Consider the following 19528-nt stretch of genomic DNA (forward strand, 5'->3'; position numbering starts at 1 on the left):
CTCAACAAGACAATGAAAGTCTTCCCGAGAACAAAGATGAAAACAAGTCAGAAATACTCCAATGCCATTCCTTACCCGACTCGAATAGTAATCTTCAACAAAGACAGAGAACTGATGAAAGCAGGTTTGTCGACTCTGAAACTGGAGAAACATTTCGACAACAATGGAATTTATCATCTTGTTCTGAACCAACAACCCTACAAACAAATACAGTTGAAAACTATCAACAAGAGGTTTCTCCACAAAGACAATGCCACTTGTCGCTGAGAAACTTGTGGCAAACCAAAGAATGTACATTGCCCAATTCTACTTTTGTAGAAAACGAGGAAGCTTTTAAAGCGATTTTCCCGGAAATGGATCATTTTCTCGAACCTTGGCTATCTCTTGAAAATGAAAATGCTGATCAAGACGAATTGTCCTTGTTCTGGACGGATTTCTTTTAAATCGGAATATTTGTGCAAAAACTAACAGTTTCCGATTCTCTCTTTTGGTCTTTATACCTTTACGAAAATAGAAACGCTAACTGATTCCAACGTCAATCTAAGAGTACCTTCGTCGTCCACCTCAATTATCTGTGGCTCACTATGTAAAACATTCTTCCATTTCTGCTTGGGTAATATACAAGGCAATTCTTGTCGAACTGTATTCACATGAAATGGAATGGTACCAGACGAGTCTGTCTTTCGTAAAGCGACTAAAGCACAGTCTCCAGTTATAGCATCATGTCGAAGAAAGCAATAAATGCCTTCAGAGTCATTTATCGAAACAGTATGAAAACTTCCATTTCTTAAGCTGCTATGTGCATTTCTAGCTTGAATGGCAAGTTTGATTCGGTTCGAAATGGCTTGCATGGCCTCTTGACTTTTTAAGTGAAGATAATATGGCTCACTATTGACTTTCTCATCTAACCAAGGAAATGGCATACGATTGGCAGGATCACTAGCATATAAAATATAGACAACTCAAAAGTCTCTCAATGTTAACTCACCTTTGCCAAGTATCATCCATTATTCGAGGAATACCAACAAGTCCCTTGATAGATACATACAGATGTAAGCAAACATAAGAATCCAACTACATAAAAAGCATCATACCACTTCATCTCCATAAAATAAACTTGGTGCACCAGGCAAACTCATTTGTAAAGATATTGCAGCAATCAACCTTCGAATTGCAATGTCCCAAGCATATTCCGGATGATTGTACAAGTTAGGATTCATTTGAGAGGTATTGGGATCTAACATAAATAGAAGACGATTGGTATCATGTGAACCTAGAATGTTCATCATTGCCGGAATAACCATTGGGGGATACTTTTCGAGAAAACTTTGAATATGTCTATCCAGTCTTGAAGGTGACAAAGGTTCAATAGGACCGGGATTCCAACCCAGTTTGTGGTTGGTATCGGAAAAGGAAGTGTCCAACCAGAAGCCTATGATCGTATTTCCAAGTGGATAATTCATGGAAGCATCCCACGCATTTCCAACAATCCATGGCAATGAATCTCCCCAATATTCACCAACAATATAAGTTTCAGGTGACAATTCTAAAAGCTGACTACGAAACCCGGACCAATAGCCATTTTCCTAGACACGGCGTTTGCAAAGATAAGAAGTTTTCTTATGAGTTTTACTTACAGGTTCATCAAGGCCTGGATCGATTTCATTGGCAACATCCAATCTCCATCCATCAATACCTTCCAAAAGCCACCTTTGACATTCATAAGACAAAAAGAAAAAGAACTCTCAACATATAATTACCTCGTTGCAATGCTTTCATTTCCTCCCTTTTTCCATATAAAATTACGAACAGAAGGTAAGGATGACTTCAACACAGGAAGCGTATCAATGCCAAACCATGATTTGAAATTGGCTGTATCTTTGTCTTTTGAATAAATACATGGACCATCCACAGCAGGTAAGAATTCAAACCAGTTTCTATAAAAAGAGCAAAATTGAAATATATGCATCAAACACAAACGAACAACTCGTATACCGATACGGAGATGATGCGTTGAGACAAGCTCCTCCATTCCAACGATTGTATCGATCAAAATAAATACTTTCAGAACTGACATGATTAAAAACACCATCCAAAATGATACGAAAGCCTTGTGCTTTGGCAGAAGAAATCAATCTACGAAAAGCTACAATCCCACCAAATTTCTCAGCTACTTTGGTATAGTCTATAGTATCATATCCCTAACAATTACATATAAAAAAATAATGTATAATAACAACAATCTATATCTTACGTGATTGGATGGACTCTCAAATATTGGACTTAAATAGAGTACATTTACTCCTAAACTCCTTATATAGTCCAATTTCTCCAAAATGCCTTCCAAATCTCCTCCATAAAATTCTAAACTGGCCAATCCCTATTTCATAATAATGTTGAATAATAAAATTCATTTCTCAACCAAATACTCGCAATTACTTGACTAAGTTGTTCATCTGTCATCGTTATCAAAGGCTCGTTCCAACTGGAATGAATGAATATTGGTTTTTCATAATAAAAGTTTCCAGGTTGTGGATCATTGGAATCATTTCCTATTCCACTCATGTTCATTTCCTTTGACAACTTTCTTCAAATAAAACGTACCATTTCGAAATCTATCCACAAAAATATGATAAAATATGGCATCTTGAAGCCATCGAGGTGTCGAAAAGTCGTTACGATAAGCCGTAATAACCCTTTTCAATGTTATGAACATTCCAATCCATCAAATATGAAATAAACAGAGCAAAACATACCAACTTCTATCCAAAGAATTCTCATAAGCTTGACCAAAACCTCCCAACAAGTCTTCCATCTGCTCATAATACAATATGTTTCCATGTTGAGTTCCAACAATGAATCGATACCAAAAGAGATTGCCACTTTCTCCTCCTTTTGTACAATCTTGACCTCGTTTATCGTAACACCAGGCTTCTTGTATGCTAGTATTCACTTTGCCCATCCAAAAGTCTCTTCCCTCTTTGCTTTCTACAAAAGACAAATCAACACGATTTTCTTTACTATCTCTGTGATTCCAAAGACGTATGTATCCATAACGAATATAGTCTTGTTGAGTAGAAACAACAAGAGATACAATAGTACCGACAGGAACTGCACCAACTGGAGATCTATACACAATATCTCTGCTGTTATGATAAATAGATCCCAACTTATCGACGTCATCCATAGAATTGTCACTCTGGTCTGAAGAGGAAGGATAAGAAGTGTCTTCCGTCGACTGATCTTGGGATTCTTGTTTGTGCCCAAAAAGGAAACCTTGCAAGTATCAGTAAAAGAATTAATAGTTCAACTGGAAAAAGCCTTACTCAACAAGATAATTAGGCAAATACTTCCAAATAAAAGTACAAAACAAGCCTTCTTGCCATATGTTCTACCAAACAAGGACCAAGTTCCACGACTCTGCAGTGGGGCATTTTGTGAGCTGGATGAAACAAGAAACTGGGAGGTTTCTGTTCCCCATTCGCTTCTTATGTTTTCCAACTCGTTTTGTGTTGCTGTTTCTATTCCTGCTTTCATCGATAGAAGGAATCCAAATCATCAATGTATTCAACAAAATAGAAAAATAGCTATAAACGATGAAAGACAATAAGCTTTATATTGTCCATAAACTTTTCATATAAAAAAAACACTAATATTCTCCAGACTCGTCTTCTTGTTTCTTCTTCAGTTTGATGAGATCATCAATACGTAGAATTGTAATTGCGGCTTCCGTCGCCAACTGAATAGACTTGATCTTACTCATAGCTGGTTCCAAAATACCTGCTTCTAAATTATCTCTCAAATGACCATTCTCTAAATCCAAACCCATATGTGAAAGATTGCCTTTGTTCGAATCTAACTGTGCAGCATTATGAACAGCACGTAGTTTTGCAATCATATCGGTAGCATCTAAGGCCGCATTCGCTGCAAGTGTTTTGGGGATTACCAACAGAGCATCAGAAAACTCTGCAATTGCCAGCTGCTCACGTCCACCAAGTGTAGTCGCAAAGTTTTCTAAAAATATTGATAGCGATGCTTCAACGCAGCCTCCTCCTGGGACCACATAATTGCTTTCTAAAGCTCTTTGAACAGCACAAAGACAATCATGTAATGAACGAGACATTTCGTCACACATATATTCATTGGGACCACGCAAAACAATTGTTCCACTAGCAAGATTCTTACAACCTCGAACAAATATAAACTTGTCATCTGAAATGGTTTCCTCAACAACTTCTTCAGCTGAACCAAGAAAAGAAGGATCAAAGCTCTCCTCGCCTCCCAAATCAGCCATAGTTAACTAACAATAAGGTTCACAACTCTAATAAATGAATCAAACACTTACTTGAACAGAGGCACCAGTAGCTTTTGCTAAACGCTTCATATCATCTTTGGCAACACGACGAACTGCAATGGCATTCTTCTCAACAAAATATTTCAATGCCGCATCATCAATGCCTTTGGTTGTAAAAATAGCATTGGCTCCAGCTTTTAGTATAGCTTCAATTCTACTTTTTGTTACTTCATATTCCTTTTCTTGAATTCTTTCCAACTCTTTAGGATCTTCCACTAATACTTGAACTCCCATCTTCATCTTGGAACGGCGCAAATCGAAATCTAAACAGGCAATCTTGGCAGGGCTTACTCGTAAAGGCATGCCTTGAGAAGCACGTGTCACATTCAAACCAATGCCTTTTAGTAGTTGAGAATCTCGGGCGCCCTTTCCACTCTTCTTTAAAATGTTTATAGCTTTGATTGGATATTTGTATTTTCCAACTTCGGTCTTTCTCTTAACAGCTAATACTGCTTCTACGGCAAGATTGGCAAAAAAGTCGATCTCAGATCCGATAATTTTAGAGGAAATGGCTGTTCTTGCAGTATTCAACAAGCAAGACTTTCCTAGCTTCTCTACAGATACAGCAAAGGTATCGCGAAGGAATCTGCAAGACTCTCGCATGGCTAAACGATATCCTGCAATGATATTTGTAGGATGAATACCTCTTCGCACCAAGTCGTCTGCTCTTTTCAAAAGTTCCGCTGCCAATAATACTACAGATGTCGTACCTAGAAATATATCTCAACAATCTGTTCGGTAAACAGAAAGTGTCAACTCATCCGTACCGTCACCTACTTCTTCATCCTGTTGTTGTGCCAGTTCTACAAGTACTTTGGCTGCTGGATGTTCCACTTCTAATTGTTTCAAGATGGTAGCACCATCGTTAGTTACAATAACATCACCCATATCGTCCACTAGCATTTTATCCAACCCTACGGGACCCAAACTACTTCTCAAAATATTCGCAATCGCAATACAAGCTGTGATATTTTGTGTTCTCACATCTTCACCTGATTGTCTCTCACCATATATTGCCAAAGAAGACATAATAAAGTATTTTCGACGACGAGTAGTAGAAAAGTAACTACTCCAAAATAAACAACGATGGACAAACTTGTAATGAAATGAACAACAATTCCCGCGTCTAGAATGCTCTATAAAAGAGAATATCCTACGCCTTTACAAAAGTCAACTTTTCAAATAAGACAAAGTATCCTTTGACAGTTTTTTAGGTGTAATTCCCAAATCTAACAAATTCAGGCTTCCTGCAGTGACAATATTGTCAGTTTTTAAGAGTTCCACTTGGTCCATGGTTAGCATGGGAGCAACTCCAAATAACTGATGAGCAAGTTCAAACACAATAGATTGAGTCTTGGCCAGCCAAAAAGGCATAGGAACCAACAGTCTTTTCAAGGGAGGATCTGAATAACGGAGCATTAGTCTCAATAATTGGCGAAATGTTTTCACGTGAGGTCCTCCTAGTTCATATACTTTGCCACCAACAACACTTTGTTTTTCATCTAAACAAACCAAAATTGCTTGTGCAACATCACTAACATATACAGGTTGAAATTGGGTTTGTCCTCCTCCTACAAGAGGTAGTACAGGTGATATTTTGGCCATACGATAGAAGCGATTGAAAAAGTCGTCTTCTGGTCCATAAACAATGGATGGCTTCAATACGGTGGATTGAGGAAACAGTGACAAGGCAGCTTTTTCTCCCAAAGCTTTGGTTCTAGCATATTCTGAAGAAGAGTCTAAAGAACTTCCTAAAGCTGATATATGCACAAACTGCTGGACACTACCACTGTTACATATGCGGGCTATGTTCTTCACACTCTCGTGGTGTATCGAGTCAAAAGAACTATTTCTAGTTGGATACAAAATGCCGACCAAGTTGACTACATGACTTGCCCCCTTAATAGCAGTTTCGACATCTTTCTGGGAGGTGATGGAACCTTGAATATATTCTATCTTTTGATTGGGGTTGACTGTTGACTCAAAATCGTCTTTCGATACTTACGTTCAAGTTTAAGTCCTCTAAGAACGAGATGTCTTTATTTTTTCTGGATAGTATTCGCACGACTGAAAAGTCCCTTTTCTCTCTATCCAAACAACGCAAAAACTCTCTTCCAATAAAACCAGTGGCTCCAAAAACTGTTACAATTCTTTGATTCATTTTACCCAAATCAAATGTGGCATACCATAATATATAGCGAGAAACAGTTGAAAATCAAAACTAACTTGTGAATATTGCTCAAGGAAGGGACCAAAAATCAACTGAAGCAAAAGCCAAGACAAGTTACCAACTAATATTCATAAGACAACAAGAACTTGAATTGTTCAACACACTTCTATCGTCAGGGAAAGTGACTAACAAGAAAACTAGTTGGATACTAACCAAGTATCACATTCTTCAACATAAAACATAGTTTGTTATTTTATAGAACAAGTTTATTGCTTCTCTCTATAAAACCACATAACACCATTGCCAGTAAACCCAGTCACGTGCCAATGTCAACGCAGACACGAGTTTTGAACGTTCAGCAATTGACAATCGAAGCAATTTGGCGTAACTTATGCAGTTCGTCAAGTTCTTGGGCGTTCCGTTGCCTGTTGCAGCAGTTTGCTTTATTGGACATTTTATTTTCTTTCATATAGGGTAATTTTTATATAGTTTGCCAATATTGTTACTTTTGGAGCTTACAAACAATAGGTGTATTCTTTTATCTCTCTGTGACCATTTTCAATTGCTGCAACGGTACAAGTTTCAAAGGTTCCAGAACGATGAATCTTATTTTGAGGTAAGAAATGCAGCAATATGAAAGCAACTTTGTTAAAGGATTTGAAATAGTTGTTACCGAGAGTATTATTTAACCAACTATTCCTCTTGTTACCGGCCATGTTGCTTTTTCAATATTTCGGACTAGGGTTTCAGACAACTGAAGCTCTTTATAGTCCCGTCGTCTATTTTGTATATTCTTTGTGGATGGCGTTGGGTCATGATATCCTTTTCTATTTGGGACATCGCTTTTTGCTGCATTCCAAGTGGGGTTTTATGCACTTGGGTCACGACTTGCACCATAGGTATGTTTGCTCCAATAGTTTAAATAGTATTCCATCAATAAGTTTTGTTTTTTCAGTACCAAGGCTACTATTGCAATATCCAGTATGTATATGGGAGTCATTGACTACATTTTAGAGATTATTGTTCCTTATTTGGTAAGCTGTTGAAGGTCGAATTTGAGGCTGTTCATTTATGGATGTGAAGGTTCCAATGCTTTTTCTTCGTAGTGATATGTTTTTTGACGCATTGGCTCCTTGTTTAGGAGCCATAGGAGGACTTTATGAACATAGTGGTTACAATTTTTTTCCCTACTTTGAAACTTTATCAACTGTACGTTTGAATTGGTTTGCATTGTTCTTCTTCCTTATCTTTCCAAGGTTGCACATACCATGCATCATGTACGTTATAATTGTAGTTATAGTGACGGTGTAGGCTCCACCAATCTGATGGACAATGCATTGCATACAGCCTATTACCATTATGGCTACAAGTAAGTGAATGGTTGGCAAAGTTGGAGTTGTCAATTCTGATTGGATATTAGGAACATTCCAAAAACGAGGCGAAATCACGTCTCGACGGAAGAGTTGGAAGATTAGGGAAAATAGGAGGTTTGTGTGGTTAGACTTTTATCCATGATTGAAGAAGTCTTTTCGATTGGATAAAGAGAGAATTGCAAATGTTCGTTTGTGATATTGTTTGTTATTATATATATATATATATATATATATATATATCACTAGTAAATTTGCACCGTTCTGCTCGTTATAAAGAATATTTTCCATACAATTTTTGAGTTTGTGGAATGGCAAGCAATCACTACAACAATAGACAGATGGAAGCATCAGTCGAAGCAATTGCTATAAAAGCACGGAAAGCTGCGTTAAGTTTCCAAGGTTGTTCGACCAAAAAGAAGAATGAAGCGTTACAAGTTATGAAAGAGAAGATTTTATCTGCGAAAGAATCAATTCTGGAAGCTAATCAAAAGGATATAGCAGCCGCACAAGAACAAAACTTGGAGACTCCCCTTTTGAAGCGTTTGGACCTATCCAGTTCAGGGAAGTTTGAAAGTCTTTTACAAGGAATTACTGCCGTTCAGAACCTGGAAGACCCTGTTGGGAAAGTAACACTGGCTACCGAACTGGACCAAGGACTTGAGTTGTACCGAGTTTCTTGTCCTTTGGGAGTTTTGTGCATCATATTTGAGTCTCGTCCGGATGCAGCCGTACAGATATCTTCGTTGGCTATCAAATCCTCTAATGCAGTCATTCTTAAAGGAGGCAAAGAAGCGGAAGGCACCAATAGAGCACTCGTTGGTTGTATTCAAGACTCCTTAAAAAGTGTCAATTTGCCTGCGGACGTGGTTCAGCTTGTATCCACAAGAGAAGAGATCAAATCACTTTTAGCTTTGGAACAGTATATTGATATGGTTATACCTCGAGGTTCCAATTCTTTGGTTCGATATATTAAAGATAATACCAAGATTCCAGTAATGGGTCACGCAGATGGTATTTGTGCAGTTTATGTGGATAAAGATGCGGATGAACGAAAGGCTATTGATATTGTTTTGGACTCCAAGACACAATACCCGGCAGTCTGTAATGCTACTGAAACATTGTTGATACATCGACAACTTCTTCCCAATATCTTTCCAAAGATTGCTAGTGTATTATTTGAACGTGGAGTACTAATGAAATGCGATGAGGAAAGCATGAAAGCGCTGCCTTACGGTATTACTGCAGAAGTAGCTCAAGAAACAGATTACATTACGGAATTTTTGAACTTTACAATAGCAATCAAGACAGTGGGCGATGTGAAGGAAGCTATTGAACATATCAACAATCATGGTTCAGGTCATACGGACTGTATTGTTACTGAAGACAAGGAAGCTAGAGACCTTTTCTTTGCTTTAGTAGATTCAGCAGTAAGTTGTATGTCATATTGTTCTTGTTTGCTTTCTCATCCTTGCTAGGGTGTTTATCACAATGCCTCGACAAGGTTTGCAGATGGTTTTCGTTATGGATTCGGTGCTGAAGTTGGAGTCTCAACCAATAAAATTCATGCTCGTGGTCCTGTTGGTTTGGAAGGTACATTCTCTCAGCATAAATGTTTTTCTTCCTCTCACTAATATATAGGTTTATTGATATACAAGTATCGTCTATATGGCAATGGACACACAGTTGGTCCATATGCTAAAGGTGAAAAGCAACTGATGCATAAGACTATTGTGCCAGAATATCGTCCAAACTGGGAAAAGACTCGAAATGATGAATAAAAAATGACACTGCAAACAAACATTCTATGCAAACTTTATTCCTATCAAGTATTGCTGTCTTGGACAACTTCCACTACGGGAGTTTCTGAACTCGTATGATTGTGGTTCTGGTCGTTAGAATGACCGTTTTCAGAAAAGGCTAAGTTCATCATTTTGCTTACTCTCTTGGCAAAAGAAGAAGGTTCTTCAATGGAATATCCACAAGTCAATAATGCGGTTTCGTACAAAAGCATTCCCAAGTCACGAGTATTTGATGATTCAGGATTCTGCTTGACTTGATCTAGTAAGGAACGAATGACAGAATGTTTAGGATTGAGTTCCAACACTGGCGCTTCCATAAAAGCACTCATTCGATCCGAGTCCCCTTTTTGAACACGTAAGAAACGTTGCATAGTAGGAGAAACACCCATTTTGCTTTGAACAACTGCACATGGCGAATCTGTCAACAATGAAGAACTAACAACTCTGCTCACGCGCTTTCCTAAAAGTTCCGACATCCATTTTGTTAAAGGTTCCAACTCTTTAGAAGTTTCTTCATTGGGTTTCTCTTCATTCAACTCGGGTAAATCCACAGTCTCTCCTTCCTTACCAACATTTATCAAACGATAATCTTCTTCAACTTGTTTCTTTTCTCCATTTTCTTCCTTTTCACGTTTTCCTTTAAAAGATGGAATATTGTTGACCATAAATTCATCAACAGGTTCCGATAGAAACAGAACCTCATAATCCAAGCTTTTTAGCTTTTCTATAATAGGCAATGAACGAGCTGCTGCAATACTTTCTGCTGTAACATAAAATATTTGTCTTTGGCTTGGCTTCATTCGAGACACATAGGCATCCAAAGATGTCATCTTGTCACCAGATTTGGAAGAAAAGAAGCGACAAAGTCCAATAAGCTCATCACGAATACTCCTTTCATCTTCTTCAATGATTCCCACTTTGATATATTTACCAAAATGGGTCCAAAAGGTTTCATAATCATCATTATCGCGTTTGGAAAGTTCATCAAACATATCTACGGACTTTCGTACCAATTTTTTTCGAATAATTCGTGCCACTCTACTCTGTTGAAGAATTTCTCGGCTAACATTCAGCGGAAGATCTTCAGAATCAACTACACCGCGAATGAAGGTAAGCCAACGAGGGAATAGATCGGTAAAACTATCCGAAATGAATACTCGTCTTACATAAAGTCGTATACTCTTGGATTGATCACTAAACATATCCTGAGATAACTCAAAAGGCAAACTTTTTGGAATAAAAATAACGGAACGAAACTCAACTTCTCCTTCTGCAGAAAAATGAGAATATGTCAATGGTTCTTCATACGCATGAGCGATAGACTTGTAAAATTCCTCATAGTCTTCCTTAGAAACTTCACTAGGCTTTCTCATCCAAATTGGCTTATTCTTATTCACCAACTCCCAGTCCCATACGGTCTTAGGAACACGTCGTTTTTCTGGTTTTTGTTCAGAGTCTGTTTGTTGTTGTTCTGTGGATTCTTCTGATGTCTCTTCTGCTTGTTCAAATTCCGTTCTACTCTTCCATAAATAAATAGGAAAACTTATGTATTCGGAATACTTTTTCAGCAACTGCTCCAAACGAAAGGGTTCCAAAAACTCCTCAGAATCGTCTCTCAAGTGCAGAACAATCTGAGTACCACAACTTTCTAAAGGCTCCGAAGCTTCAGAAACAGTGTAGTTTTTTGCAGAGTGAGACTCCCAACGATAGGTCTTCTCTGATTGCAAGCTTCGAGTAGTAACTTCAACTCTTTCAGCTACCAGAAAGGCTGAATAAAAGCCTACACCGAATTTCCCAATCAGCGATACATCAGCTTTTCCTTGACCCAAGGCTTCAACGAACTTGCTAGTTCCAGATTCCGCAATCTTTCCCAAGTTACTTATTAGCTCTTGTTCAGTCATACCAACGCCCGTATCTGTAATAGTCAATGTCTTCTTATCCTTATCTGCTCTGACTCTAATTTCAAGATTCTCTGCCGAAGAACCTCCAGAAACTGATAAGAAACGTCTTTTGTCACAAGCGTCCGAAGAGTTGGATACCAGTTCTCTCAAGAAAATCTCCTTATGAGAATATAACGAGTGTATAATAATATCCATAACTCTGGAAACTTCTGCTTGAAACTCAAAGGTTTTCCCTTTGGTTTCTGAAACAGTATCTTCAGTAGTTGTTGACATGGTCAAGTAAGATCGACGTCGTCCCTGGTTTGGGACAAACGGTTTTTGACCGAGGAAACAAGAATTGTGGCAGCGGCTACAAGCGAAAGGATTCCTTTTACTAACATTGGTTTGTGAGTGAATAATATGGGTACTTTTGGTGTTGTACTTTGTGGAAGAAAACCCAACAAAAGCCATTAAGCCCAAATCGATAAGCTCTTCTCTCGCAGTGAATGACGAGCGGTACAAAATCTTTTCTTAAATTGCTCTTCTAGAAACGTCACTGACAAGCTGATCATCATTTGCTATAGGATAACTTTGGTATTCACCAGGAAATGGTTTCAACAAAGTCTTGCCTTCTTTTTGTTTTGGACTAGGAATCAATGTATTCTTTAGACTAGAGGAATTTTCTTTCACGAGTGAAACTATAAATAGTAACTCTATAGCTCTTGTTTGGGTGATAGGAAATAGGGAGAATAATAATTTGAACTCAATTATATCCTCTTTGGCCATGAAAACTAGTTCCAATCACAAAAAAGAAATTAATTTTTGCCTTTAAGAAGACAAAACTTAGTCTTTCATAATAGATCAATTGACTCCAAAGAGGTTTTATCGACATTTGAAAATGATATTCTGTTGATTGGAGGAGAATCTTTCCATGACGAATCAACAGAATAAAAGAGTCATACAAGCATTCAACTACGCAGGTTTAGGCTTTTGTAGACCGAAAACATACAATGATGAACTTTTAAAAGGTAACAAAGGTAGCTTGGAGAGTTTAAAGTTTTGGCAGCTCGTCCATGAAGCACGTCGTCGGCAGCTTAAACGTGGAAGGTTATTCTTCATCGTACAGGCAACTTCCAAAGAAGACAAAAGTCATAGTCCAAAGCAGCCTCCCTCGAATACATCGTTACCGAAATCTAAACAGGAAGCTGATCAACCATCGTTTGGGAGTTCACCAGGAGACTTTGGTAACGGAAATGGTGGAAGAAATCAGGATAGTTTTGGAGGTCACGAAGAAGACAATCCCGAAAACCAAAACTCGCCTATTTCATTCTTTTGCGAGGCATCAGAAAAGAATATTGATTCTGATTTGAAGGGAGTTTTGAGGGCCTATAAAACAAGTTTCGATTCTTTGCCCGATGATGTGAAGAGAGCCATTCAAACAGGAGTTATTTCTCGATCGACTTTATCTTATTTTTTATTGCAACTTCGAAATCCGTTTCTAGGATGGGCACTTCGCCTGTTTCGTTCCTTCCGCAACCGCGTCTTGGCTGATAAGGACTTCCTATACAAGGTCATGGTTCAAGAGATTGTTGGTAATGGTACTGCTCTTATTGGAGAAGTTATGGTTCGTAAGAAAGAAATATTGGATGAAATGGAATATGTCTTATCGGATATGATTATTGGACTTGTAGTAGAAGCCACTTTTGTATGGCTGTTGGCTCCTGCCAATCCATTTCCTACTTTACAAACAACTCGAAATGGTCATTTTCTAGTCAACATAATATCCCAACTACCAGCCAATATGTTTGAAGCAGCCAGTCCAAATAGACCTTATAACATATTTCAACGTGGCTTGTCTTTTTTATGGTCTGGAATACAATATTCTGTAATTGGTATTGGTGCAGGCTTAGTAGGAACTGTTCTTACCTATGGAATGCTTCAAATACGAAAGCAGTTTCAACCTCATTATCAAATAAGAAGAAGATTGCCTCCGATTATTGCTAATAGTCTTGGATGGGGTGCTTATATGTTTCTTTCTGCTAATCCTCGTTTCCAAATGGTCGAAGGTTTGGAGAGATTGTGTGGAATATTATTTGTTCAGAGACTTGATTGGTTGTTGAAGTTTTGTATATTCTTTCTTCGTTTCGGTAATAATCTTTATGGTGGAATTCAGTTTGTACAATTCTTTCGAGCACTTGGATTGCAATCAACAGAAGACTTGCAGCCATGAAAATAGAAAATATTTTAGTTTTGTTTTCCTACCTCCGAAATATTATTTCTCTTTCTTTTTATACAACTCAAACATTGAAACGAAAATGAACAATATCTCCTTCTTCTACAATATACTCTTTTCCCTCGCTTCTTATTAATCCTTGTTCTCTAGCTTTCTTCTCGGAACCAACTGCAACCATTTGGTCATATGAAATAGTCTCTGCCCTAATAAAACCACGTTCAAAATCTGAATGGATAAGACCTGCAGCTTGAGGTGCTTTAGTTCCTTTCTTAATGGTCCAAGCTCTAGTTTCTTTTGGTCCACTAGTGAAGTAAGTCTCCAATCCCAATAATGTGTACATTTCACGAACTAGAAGACACAAACCAATTCTCTCTCTTTGTACTCCCAATATACGTAAATATTCAACCTTTTCTTGTTCAGACAACGAAGCCAATTCTGATTCTACTTGAGCAGAAACTACAACGGCAGATGCATTTTCTTCTCTTGCTCTTCGAAATACAAGTTGCGTAAAAGGATTTCCTGTTGCTAAGCTTTCTTCGGAGACATTGGCAGCATACAAAACAGGCTTCAGTGTCAATAATTGTAATGGTACAAGGAATGCCTTTTCTTGACTAGTGAAGTTTACATTTCTCAATAGGCATCCAGTGTCCAAAGCTGCTTTGGCCCTTTCTAGTGCTTCCACTTCCAATGTTGTTTTAGAATCTGCTCTGTTTCTCTTCATTCGTTCCAACTTTTTCTCAATTTGCGCAAAGTCAGCAAGAGAAAGTTCCGTGTTGATAATATCTACGTCTCTTAGAGGATCTACTGAGCCTATTACGTGTACAATATCTTCACTTTCAAAGCAGCGAACTACGTGTAAGATAGCATCACACTCTCTAACATTCGCCAAGAAACGGTTGCCCAATCCTTCTCCTTTACTTGCACCTGCAACTAGCCCTGCAATATCTATAAACTCTAAAAAGGTAGGAATGACCTTTTCTGAGTGGTTCAACTTTTGCAAAACTTCAAGACGTGGATCTGGTACTGGAACAATACCCACGTTAGGCTCTATTGTACAAAATGGAAAGTTGGCACATTGAGCAACAGAATTTTGTAACAGAGCATTGAATAAAGTAGACTTTCCTACGTTGGGGAGACCAACTATTCCACTCTTCAAAGTCATAGAGATAAGTGAACTTGTATGTAAACGACGTCGCTTGGAGGAATAATAAAAATAAGCCGATTGAGAAAAAGCATTGCCGAGGCTAATATTTTTATGAATATAAACTCTAAGACAGCAACTTGATAAGAAGAATACAGGAACCGGTGAGCGCATTGAAAGAACGATGATCATTTCGACTCATTGTTAGAGCCGAGCAATGCCTACTTTCATAACCAAGTTTGTTGCACGCTCAAGTGGTTTGTTATTTCTGTTATGGATGACTTTTTGTGTTATTCTCGTGTGTGATGTTCTATTACCCATTTTGTTGTTGATTTGCTGGCTTTGTCGTGCAAAATATATTACTCGTCGACTTCAGTCGTTTGTTCTTCGCATATGGATGTCTCATTTTATATTTTATGTAGAACGACTAGCAGGGGTAGAATTGGTTATTACAGGGGATAAGTTTGTTAGAGGAGAAAGTGCAGTTGTAGTTTGTAATCATCAAAGTTGGACAGACTCCTTAATTCTTTATTCAGTTGCTCGTCAAGTTGGAAGACATGGAGACGTCAAGTTCTTTGCCAAAAAGTCGCTAGCTTATTTTCCATTTTATGGAATAGCTGCAGTTTTAGTGAGAGTTTGTATATTTATTACTCGGCATATGGACAGAGATCGTAAGATTTTCCGCCGCATATTTTCCTATTTAACGGATGCTTCTGGACAATGGCCTTTTTGGCTGATTATATTTTGTGAAGGAACAAGATTTAATCTGAACAAAAGAGAAAAGTCCCAAGAGTTTGCCAAGAAACATGATCTTCCTGTTTTGTACAATGTATTGTTGCCAAAAACTGGAGGATTTAGTGCGAGCGTTTCATCTTTAAGAGACAATATTGGAGCTTGTTATGACATTACTATCGGTTATCCTTCCTTACAAGGACAAGTGGGTCCTTCTATTTCGGATATTTTATTTCGACATCAGTTTGGTAGACAAAAGTGGGTAGTTCATGTTCATCAAAAAAGAGTACCTATCCAACTTATTGGCGACAGTGAAGAAGAAATGAAAGAATTGCTTTATAGAGTCTATAAAGAGAAGGACAAACAAATGGAAAACTTTAAAACTAATGGAAATTTTGATGGAACGAACATTCCTTTCCACAAATTATCTGTGATGGATCTATTTTTTTGTTTTGTTTGTTTCTTTGGATTGTCCCTTTTGGTTTTGGTCGGGCTAATTTGGTTATTCCAGTTGATTCGTTTTTCTAATTGAATATGGGTAAAGTGGTGTAGAGATTGTGCTTAATAAGTCTGTGTAAAAGGGACACTGAGTTTTCTCTATACAACGCATTTTTGGCAAAATACTCAAATGATAACGAGTTTAATGTATTCTTATGAAATGAATAAAGAATATTCGATTGATGCCTTTATATATATCAATCGTTTTCTGAAAAGAAAGTGGCTCATCTCACATGATTGGAATCTGAAAATGTTCAGAAATGATGACTCGACGGCGTTATTCACTTGTGATTGGTGTGGCAAGAGTTATCGAACTCGTTCGAAAAGGATTGCACATATAAGAACACATACAGGAGAACGACCTTATATTTGTAGTTATCCTTGTTGTGGAAGATCATACACACGTTCAGATCATCTTCGTCGGCACGAGTGGAGTCATCAGGAGTTGAAGCCTTTTACTTGTTCACGAATCAATTGTGCCCAATCGTTTGCTACTAAACAACGTTTACAGAGACATGAAAGGTCACATAGTGCCAAAATGGCGTTTACTTGCACCTTTCCCTGTTGTGGAAGAGCTTTTCGAAAGAAGAGACAGTTAGCAGAACACTGCCTTTCTCATTCATCAATATATTCTACTTGTAACTATGAAGATATTGAGAACAAATATGAAGGAAGTGTAAACTCGATTGATGTGGGCAATAACTCATCGTTACTATTTCAAGTTCCTGAAGAGTGGACTTGCTTACCTTACTTTTGTTCTGTACCAGATTGCAACAAAGGTTTTAGAAGCTATGCTGAATTGTCTGCACATTGTCAAGAAGCACATGACAAGGTTGTGTTTTCTTGTAATTACTGTGACAAAACTTTTTCGAAATATTCTTCTTGGCTTCGACATCTCAGTACCCATGAAGAGTCTGTCCAAGTTCGACAAGTTTTTCCTTGTCATTTTCCTAGTTGCTCAAAAAAGTTTACTTCATCATACAATTGTATGGTTCATGAGAGAGCAGTACATGAAAAGCAATATCTCTTTGAGTGTTCCTTTTGTGAGAGACGATTCACTTTAGAGTCATCTCTTCAAAGACATGTTCGAAAACTTCATAATGATGATAAGGATAGAGAAGCTAACAAGGAGCAAAAGAACTCCGTGATAGAGTCACGATGGGAACCCTCCGTCGAAAGAGAAATGACCTATTCCCATGTTTTGAAAGCGTTATGTGGAAAATCATAATATTTCATTTATTCACCCAAACCATTGATTATTCTTTAAGAATCTTCAAAGGAATCCACCTAGTTTTACTGTGTTGTTGTATCTTCCAAAGGTACTTTTATGTATTCTTTACCCTCGAGGATGTTTGTACTATAACAAGAAACTTCTTTCCATTGTGATATAGTTCCTGCCAAATCTTCATCCAAATAGAAACTGTATAAATAACATAATAGAATATTTTTCTTAGAAACTCTTTGCTTACCAGCTAATATTGTTTCATACTTTTCAAACGTTTGTATTCTCAACTTGAGTTGTTCCCATATTTCTCGGGTATGGTCTCGAACCTTTATAAGAGTTTGCAACTCCTTCTCCTTGTGTTGCACCAAGTCTTCTGTCGAAAATGAGTCGCTTCCTTCCGTTGGATTATTTTCTATCATATTTCAAGTTTATTCAATACACTTGGAAAAAGCCCACCACCACTTGAAACTCCAATGGATATTTGAAATGATATGCCGATTTTGGAATCTTCCACGATTCCTTGGCTACTTACTTTCAATACCATGACTTTGTTCTGGATAATGAAAAAGAGATGAGATACAAGTTTCTTGTCTATACAGTATGCCATCAAAGTTATATACTGTTCTGAAAGTAGAAAAGTCATAATACTTGTCAACAAAAGAATACTTATACAAAGGGACCTTTTTTCTTATTTGTCTTCACTGGAACTATTCGAGAATCTCTCGAAAAAGCTGTGAAATTCTCTACATCTAATTTCAAGCTCATCTTCTTCTTATATTTTGCAGTTTGGTGAGCATCCTCATCCTTCTCTTCCTCTTCTTTTGTAACCTTTTCTTCCTCATCCACTTTTGAAGTTTCCATGGGATCATTCTGTTCTCTCGTATTCTCTTCAACATGAAGACCATCTTGGATATGTGGACTAACAGGAGAAAATTCTCGATTAGCATCCAACGGCATTCGACGACTATTCTTAACAGTTGTATGTTCACCAGAAATACGCAACCAATCGTCTGATTTTGTGTCATAAAAATCATCATCATCAAGGACTTGAGAACACGAACGAATGCGGCTCATTGTCATATTCTCTTCCTGTATACTTTCGTTATGTTGTACAAAGGACTCTGGAAATGATTTACTTCTTCTACGTGACTCAATATCAGTAGAAATTCTAGGTTTCCTAAAAGGCGAAACAGGAGTATATGATTTATGCTCTTTAGATACACGAAAAGAAAGGCTTTGTCCATATCCTGCCATATCTGTAGATTCCATTCCGTCCTGAGTATGTCGATGGACATTCTGGAAACGACCAGAGTCACCTATATCTCCCGAAGGAGATATTATTGCAGTAGCTGCAGCAGCATATTCATGAACTGCTCTTCTCGTAGACGTGATAAATCTATTTATCAAACGTGCTCGTAAACTTGGCTTTCGTTTGGAGTTTCTTCCTACGTTTTCCAAGTTTTGCTTGGGAGATTGAGGTACAAGCTGTTTTCGTCTTTGGTGTGCCCATAAGGGAAAACTACTTTTGCAATCCTTTTTCTTCAACGACACATTCTCATTAAATAGGCTTGTTCCAGGAGGTCTTGGAGAATCTGGATAACCATGTAAGCCAGTGAACCACTTCGTGTTGCTTTGTGGTCGTAAAGTCTTGTCTGAAAGTTTTTGAAACGTGTTGCTTTCATCCAATTCCGATTGTTTTCGAGTTTGTCTCTTTGAGGAACTCCAAGTACCTTGGTTGTACTCCAAGTTGTTGTGTTCTTCTTCCCAGCAATCTTTTTCCCTTTCTTCAGTAGAAGGAAGAGTCAAACCTGAAAACTCGGAGGATAGGTCTTCCCCATCTGTTATAAGAGGTGTCAACTGAAAACAGCGCTTCTCTTTCAAGGACATATTCTAGTTTGTCGTGTAGAGAAGAATGGTCAAGTTGAGAATCATTATTTATGGATGATGTAAAATATTTGGTGATTGGACAACCCATTCATTCACAATGTGGTGTCGACTGTTCCACATGAGATATTTCAATAACGATGGGATTTGTACAGAATAAGTATTCAATCTCTCTACCTTCTTACTTTGTGACAAAAACTATTCATAACAACTCGACTTTTTGGGTTGACAGAGGATCA

General features: G+C 37.8%; 12 protein-coding genes across 13 annotated transcripts; 5 read left to right on the forward strand and 7 right to left on the reverse strand.

The window, feature by feature from the left end:
- Window positions 1-6: 6 nt before the first annotated feature.
- Window positions 7-3571, reverse strand: Gasu_21330 (alpha-amylase). The gene is made up of 11 exons (XM_005706920.1): window positions 3327-3571; window positions 2757-3276; window positions 2605-2696; window positions 2440-2552; window positions 2255-2380; window positions 1996-2201; window positions 1761-1937; window positions 1638-1710; window positions 1095-1586; window positions 989-1032; window positions 7-939 (listed from the first exon to the last, which is right to left on the reverse strand). Exons 1-11 carry the CDS (start codon window positions 3535-3537, stop codon window positions 495-497), a joined length of 2499 nt encoding a protein of 832 aa, XP_005706977.1. The 5' UTR covers window positions 3538-3571; the 3' UTR covers window positions 7-494.
- Window positions 3572-3576: 5 nt separating this feature from the next.
- Window positions 3577-5451, reverse strand: Gasu_21340 (T-complex protein 1 subunit). The gene is made up of 3 exons (XM_005706921.1): window positions 5122-5451; window positions 4346-5064; window positions 3577-4300 (listed from the first exon to the last, which is right to left on the reverse strand). The coding sequence occupies exons 1-3, from the start codon at window positions 5381-5383 to the stop codon at window positions 3650-3652; spliced, it is 1632 nt and encodes a 543-aa protein (XP_005706978.1). The 5' UTR covers window positions 5384-5451; the 3' UTR covers window positions 3577-3649.
- Window positions 5452-5456: 5 nt separating this feature from the next.
- Gasu_21350 (NADH dehydrogenase) lies at window positions 5457-6591 on the reverse strand. Its single transcript, XM_005706922.1, has 2 exons — window positions 6360-6591; window positions 5457-6310 (listed from the first exon to the last, which is right to left on the reverse strand). Exons 1-2 carry the CDS (start codon window positions 6513-6515, stop codon window positions 5525-5527), a joined length of 942 nt encoding a protein of 313 aa, XP_005706979.1. The 5' UTR covers window positions 6516-6591; the 3' UTR covers window positions 5457-5524.
- Window positions 6592-6751: 160 nt separating this feature from the next.
- On the forward strand, window positions 6752-8162 carry Gasu_21360 (fatty acid hydroxylase). Its single transcript, XM_005706923.1, has 7 exons — window positions 6752-6998; window positions 7053-7140; window positions 7191-7423; window positions 7480-7558; window positions 7608-7733; window positions 7781-7893; window positions 7945-8162. Exons 1-7 carry the CDS (start codon window positions 6916-6918, stop codon window positions 7997-7999), a joined length of 777 nt encoding a protein of 258 aa, XP_005706980.1. The 5' UTR covers window positions 6752-6915; the 3' UTR covers window positions 8000-8162.
- Window positions 8163-8181: 19 nt separating this feature from the next.
- Gasu_21370 (glutamate-5-semialdehyde dehydrogenase) lies at window positions 8182-9691 on the forward strand. The gene is made up of 4 exons (XM_005706924.1): window positions 8182-9324; window positions 9373-9487; window positions 9536-9598; window positions 9658-9691. The coding sequence occupies exons 1-4, from the start codon at window positions 8206-8208 to the stop codon at window positions 9666-9668; spliced, it is 1308 nt and encodes a 435-aa protein (XP_005706981.1). The 5' UTR covers window positions 8182-8205; the 3' UTR covers window positions 9669-9691.
- A 3-nt stretch (window positions 9692-9694) lies between these two features.
- Gasu_21380 (molecular chaperone HtpG) lies at window positions 9695-12101 on the reverse strand. Its single transcript, XM_005706925.1, has one exon. The coding sequence runs from the start codon at window positions 12045-12047 to the stop codon at window positions 9720-9722; it is 2328 nt and encodes a 775-aa protein (XP_005706982.1). The 5' UTR covers window positions 12048-12101; the 3' UTR covers window positions 9695-9719.
- Window positions 12102-12481: 380 nt separating this feature from the next.
- Window positions 12482-13832, forward strand: Gasu_21390 (uncharacterized protein). Its single transcript, XM_005706926.1, has one exon. It carries the CDS (start codon window positions 12508-12510, stop codon window positions 13804-13806), a length of 1299 nt encoding a protein of 432 aa, XP_005706983.1. The 5' UTR covers window positions 12482-12507; the 3' UTR covers window positions 13807-13832.
- A 10-nt stretch (window positions 13833-13842) lies between these two features.
- On the reverse strand, window positions 13843-15151 carry Gasu_21400 (GTP-binding protein). The gene has a single exon (XM_005706927.1). The coding sequence runs from the start codon at window positions 15140-15142 to the stop codon at window positions 13874-13876; it is 1269 nt and encodes a 422-aa protein (XP_005706984.1). The 5' UTR covers window positions 15143-15151; the 3' UTR covers window positions 13843-13873.
- Window positions 15152-15161: 10 nt separating this feature from the next.
- Gasu_21410 (acyltransferase) lies at window positions 15162-16282 on the forward strand. The gene has a single exon (XM_005706928.1). It carries the CDS (start codon window positions 15168-15170, stop codon window positions 16212-16214), a length of 1047 nt encoding a protein of 348 aa, XP_005706985.1. The 5' UTR covers window positions 15162-15167; the 3' UTR covers window positions 16215-16282.
- Window positions 16283-16291: 9 nt separating this feature from the next.
- Window positions 16292-17624, forward strand: Gasu_21420 (general transcription factor IIIA). Of its 2 annotated transcripts, none has more exons than XM_005706929.1 (1): window positions 16292-17624. In XM_005706929.1, exon 1 carries the CDS (start codon window positions 16311-16313, stop codon window positions 17406-17408), a length of 1098 nt encoding a protein of 365 aa, XP_005706986.1. In that variant the 5' UTR covers window positions 16292-16310; the 3' UTR covers window positions 17409-17624. The 2 variants fall into 2 exon arrangements, with proteins under 2 accessions (XP_005706986.1, XP_005706987.1); XM_005706930.1 differs by having other exon boundaries at window positions 16292-17442.
- Gasu_21430 (uncharacterized protein) lies at window positions 17447-17941 on the reverse strand. The gene is made up of 2 exons (XM_005706931.1): window positions 17650-17941; window positions 17447-17583 (listed from the first exon to the last, which is right to left on the reverse strand). The coding sequence occupies exons 1-2, from the start codon at window positions 17822-17824 to the stop codon at window positions 17474-17476; spliced, it is 285 nt and encodes a 94-aa protein (XP_005706988.1). The 5' UTR covers window positions 17825-17941; the 3' UTR covers window positions 17447-17473.
- Window positions 17942-17946: 5 nt separating this feature from the next.
- On the reverse strand, window positions 17947-19391 carry Gasu_21440 (uncharacterized protein). Its single transcript, XM_005706932.1, has one exon. It carries the CDS (start codon window positions 19290-19292, stop codon window positions 18072-18074), a length of 1221 nt encoding a protein of 406 aa, XP_005706989.1. The 5' UTR covers window positions 19293-19391; the 3' UTR covers window positions 17947-18071.
- Window positions 19392-19528: the final 137 nt, after the last annotated feature.

Source organism: Galdieria sulphuraria (assembly GCF_000341285.1).
Source record: "Galdieria sulphuraria unplaced genomic scaffold scaf_15, whole genome shotgun sequence".
NCBI lineage: Eukaryota > Rhodophyta > Bangiophyceae > Galdieriales > Galdieriaceae > Galdieria > Galdieria sulphuraria.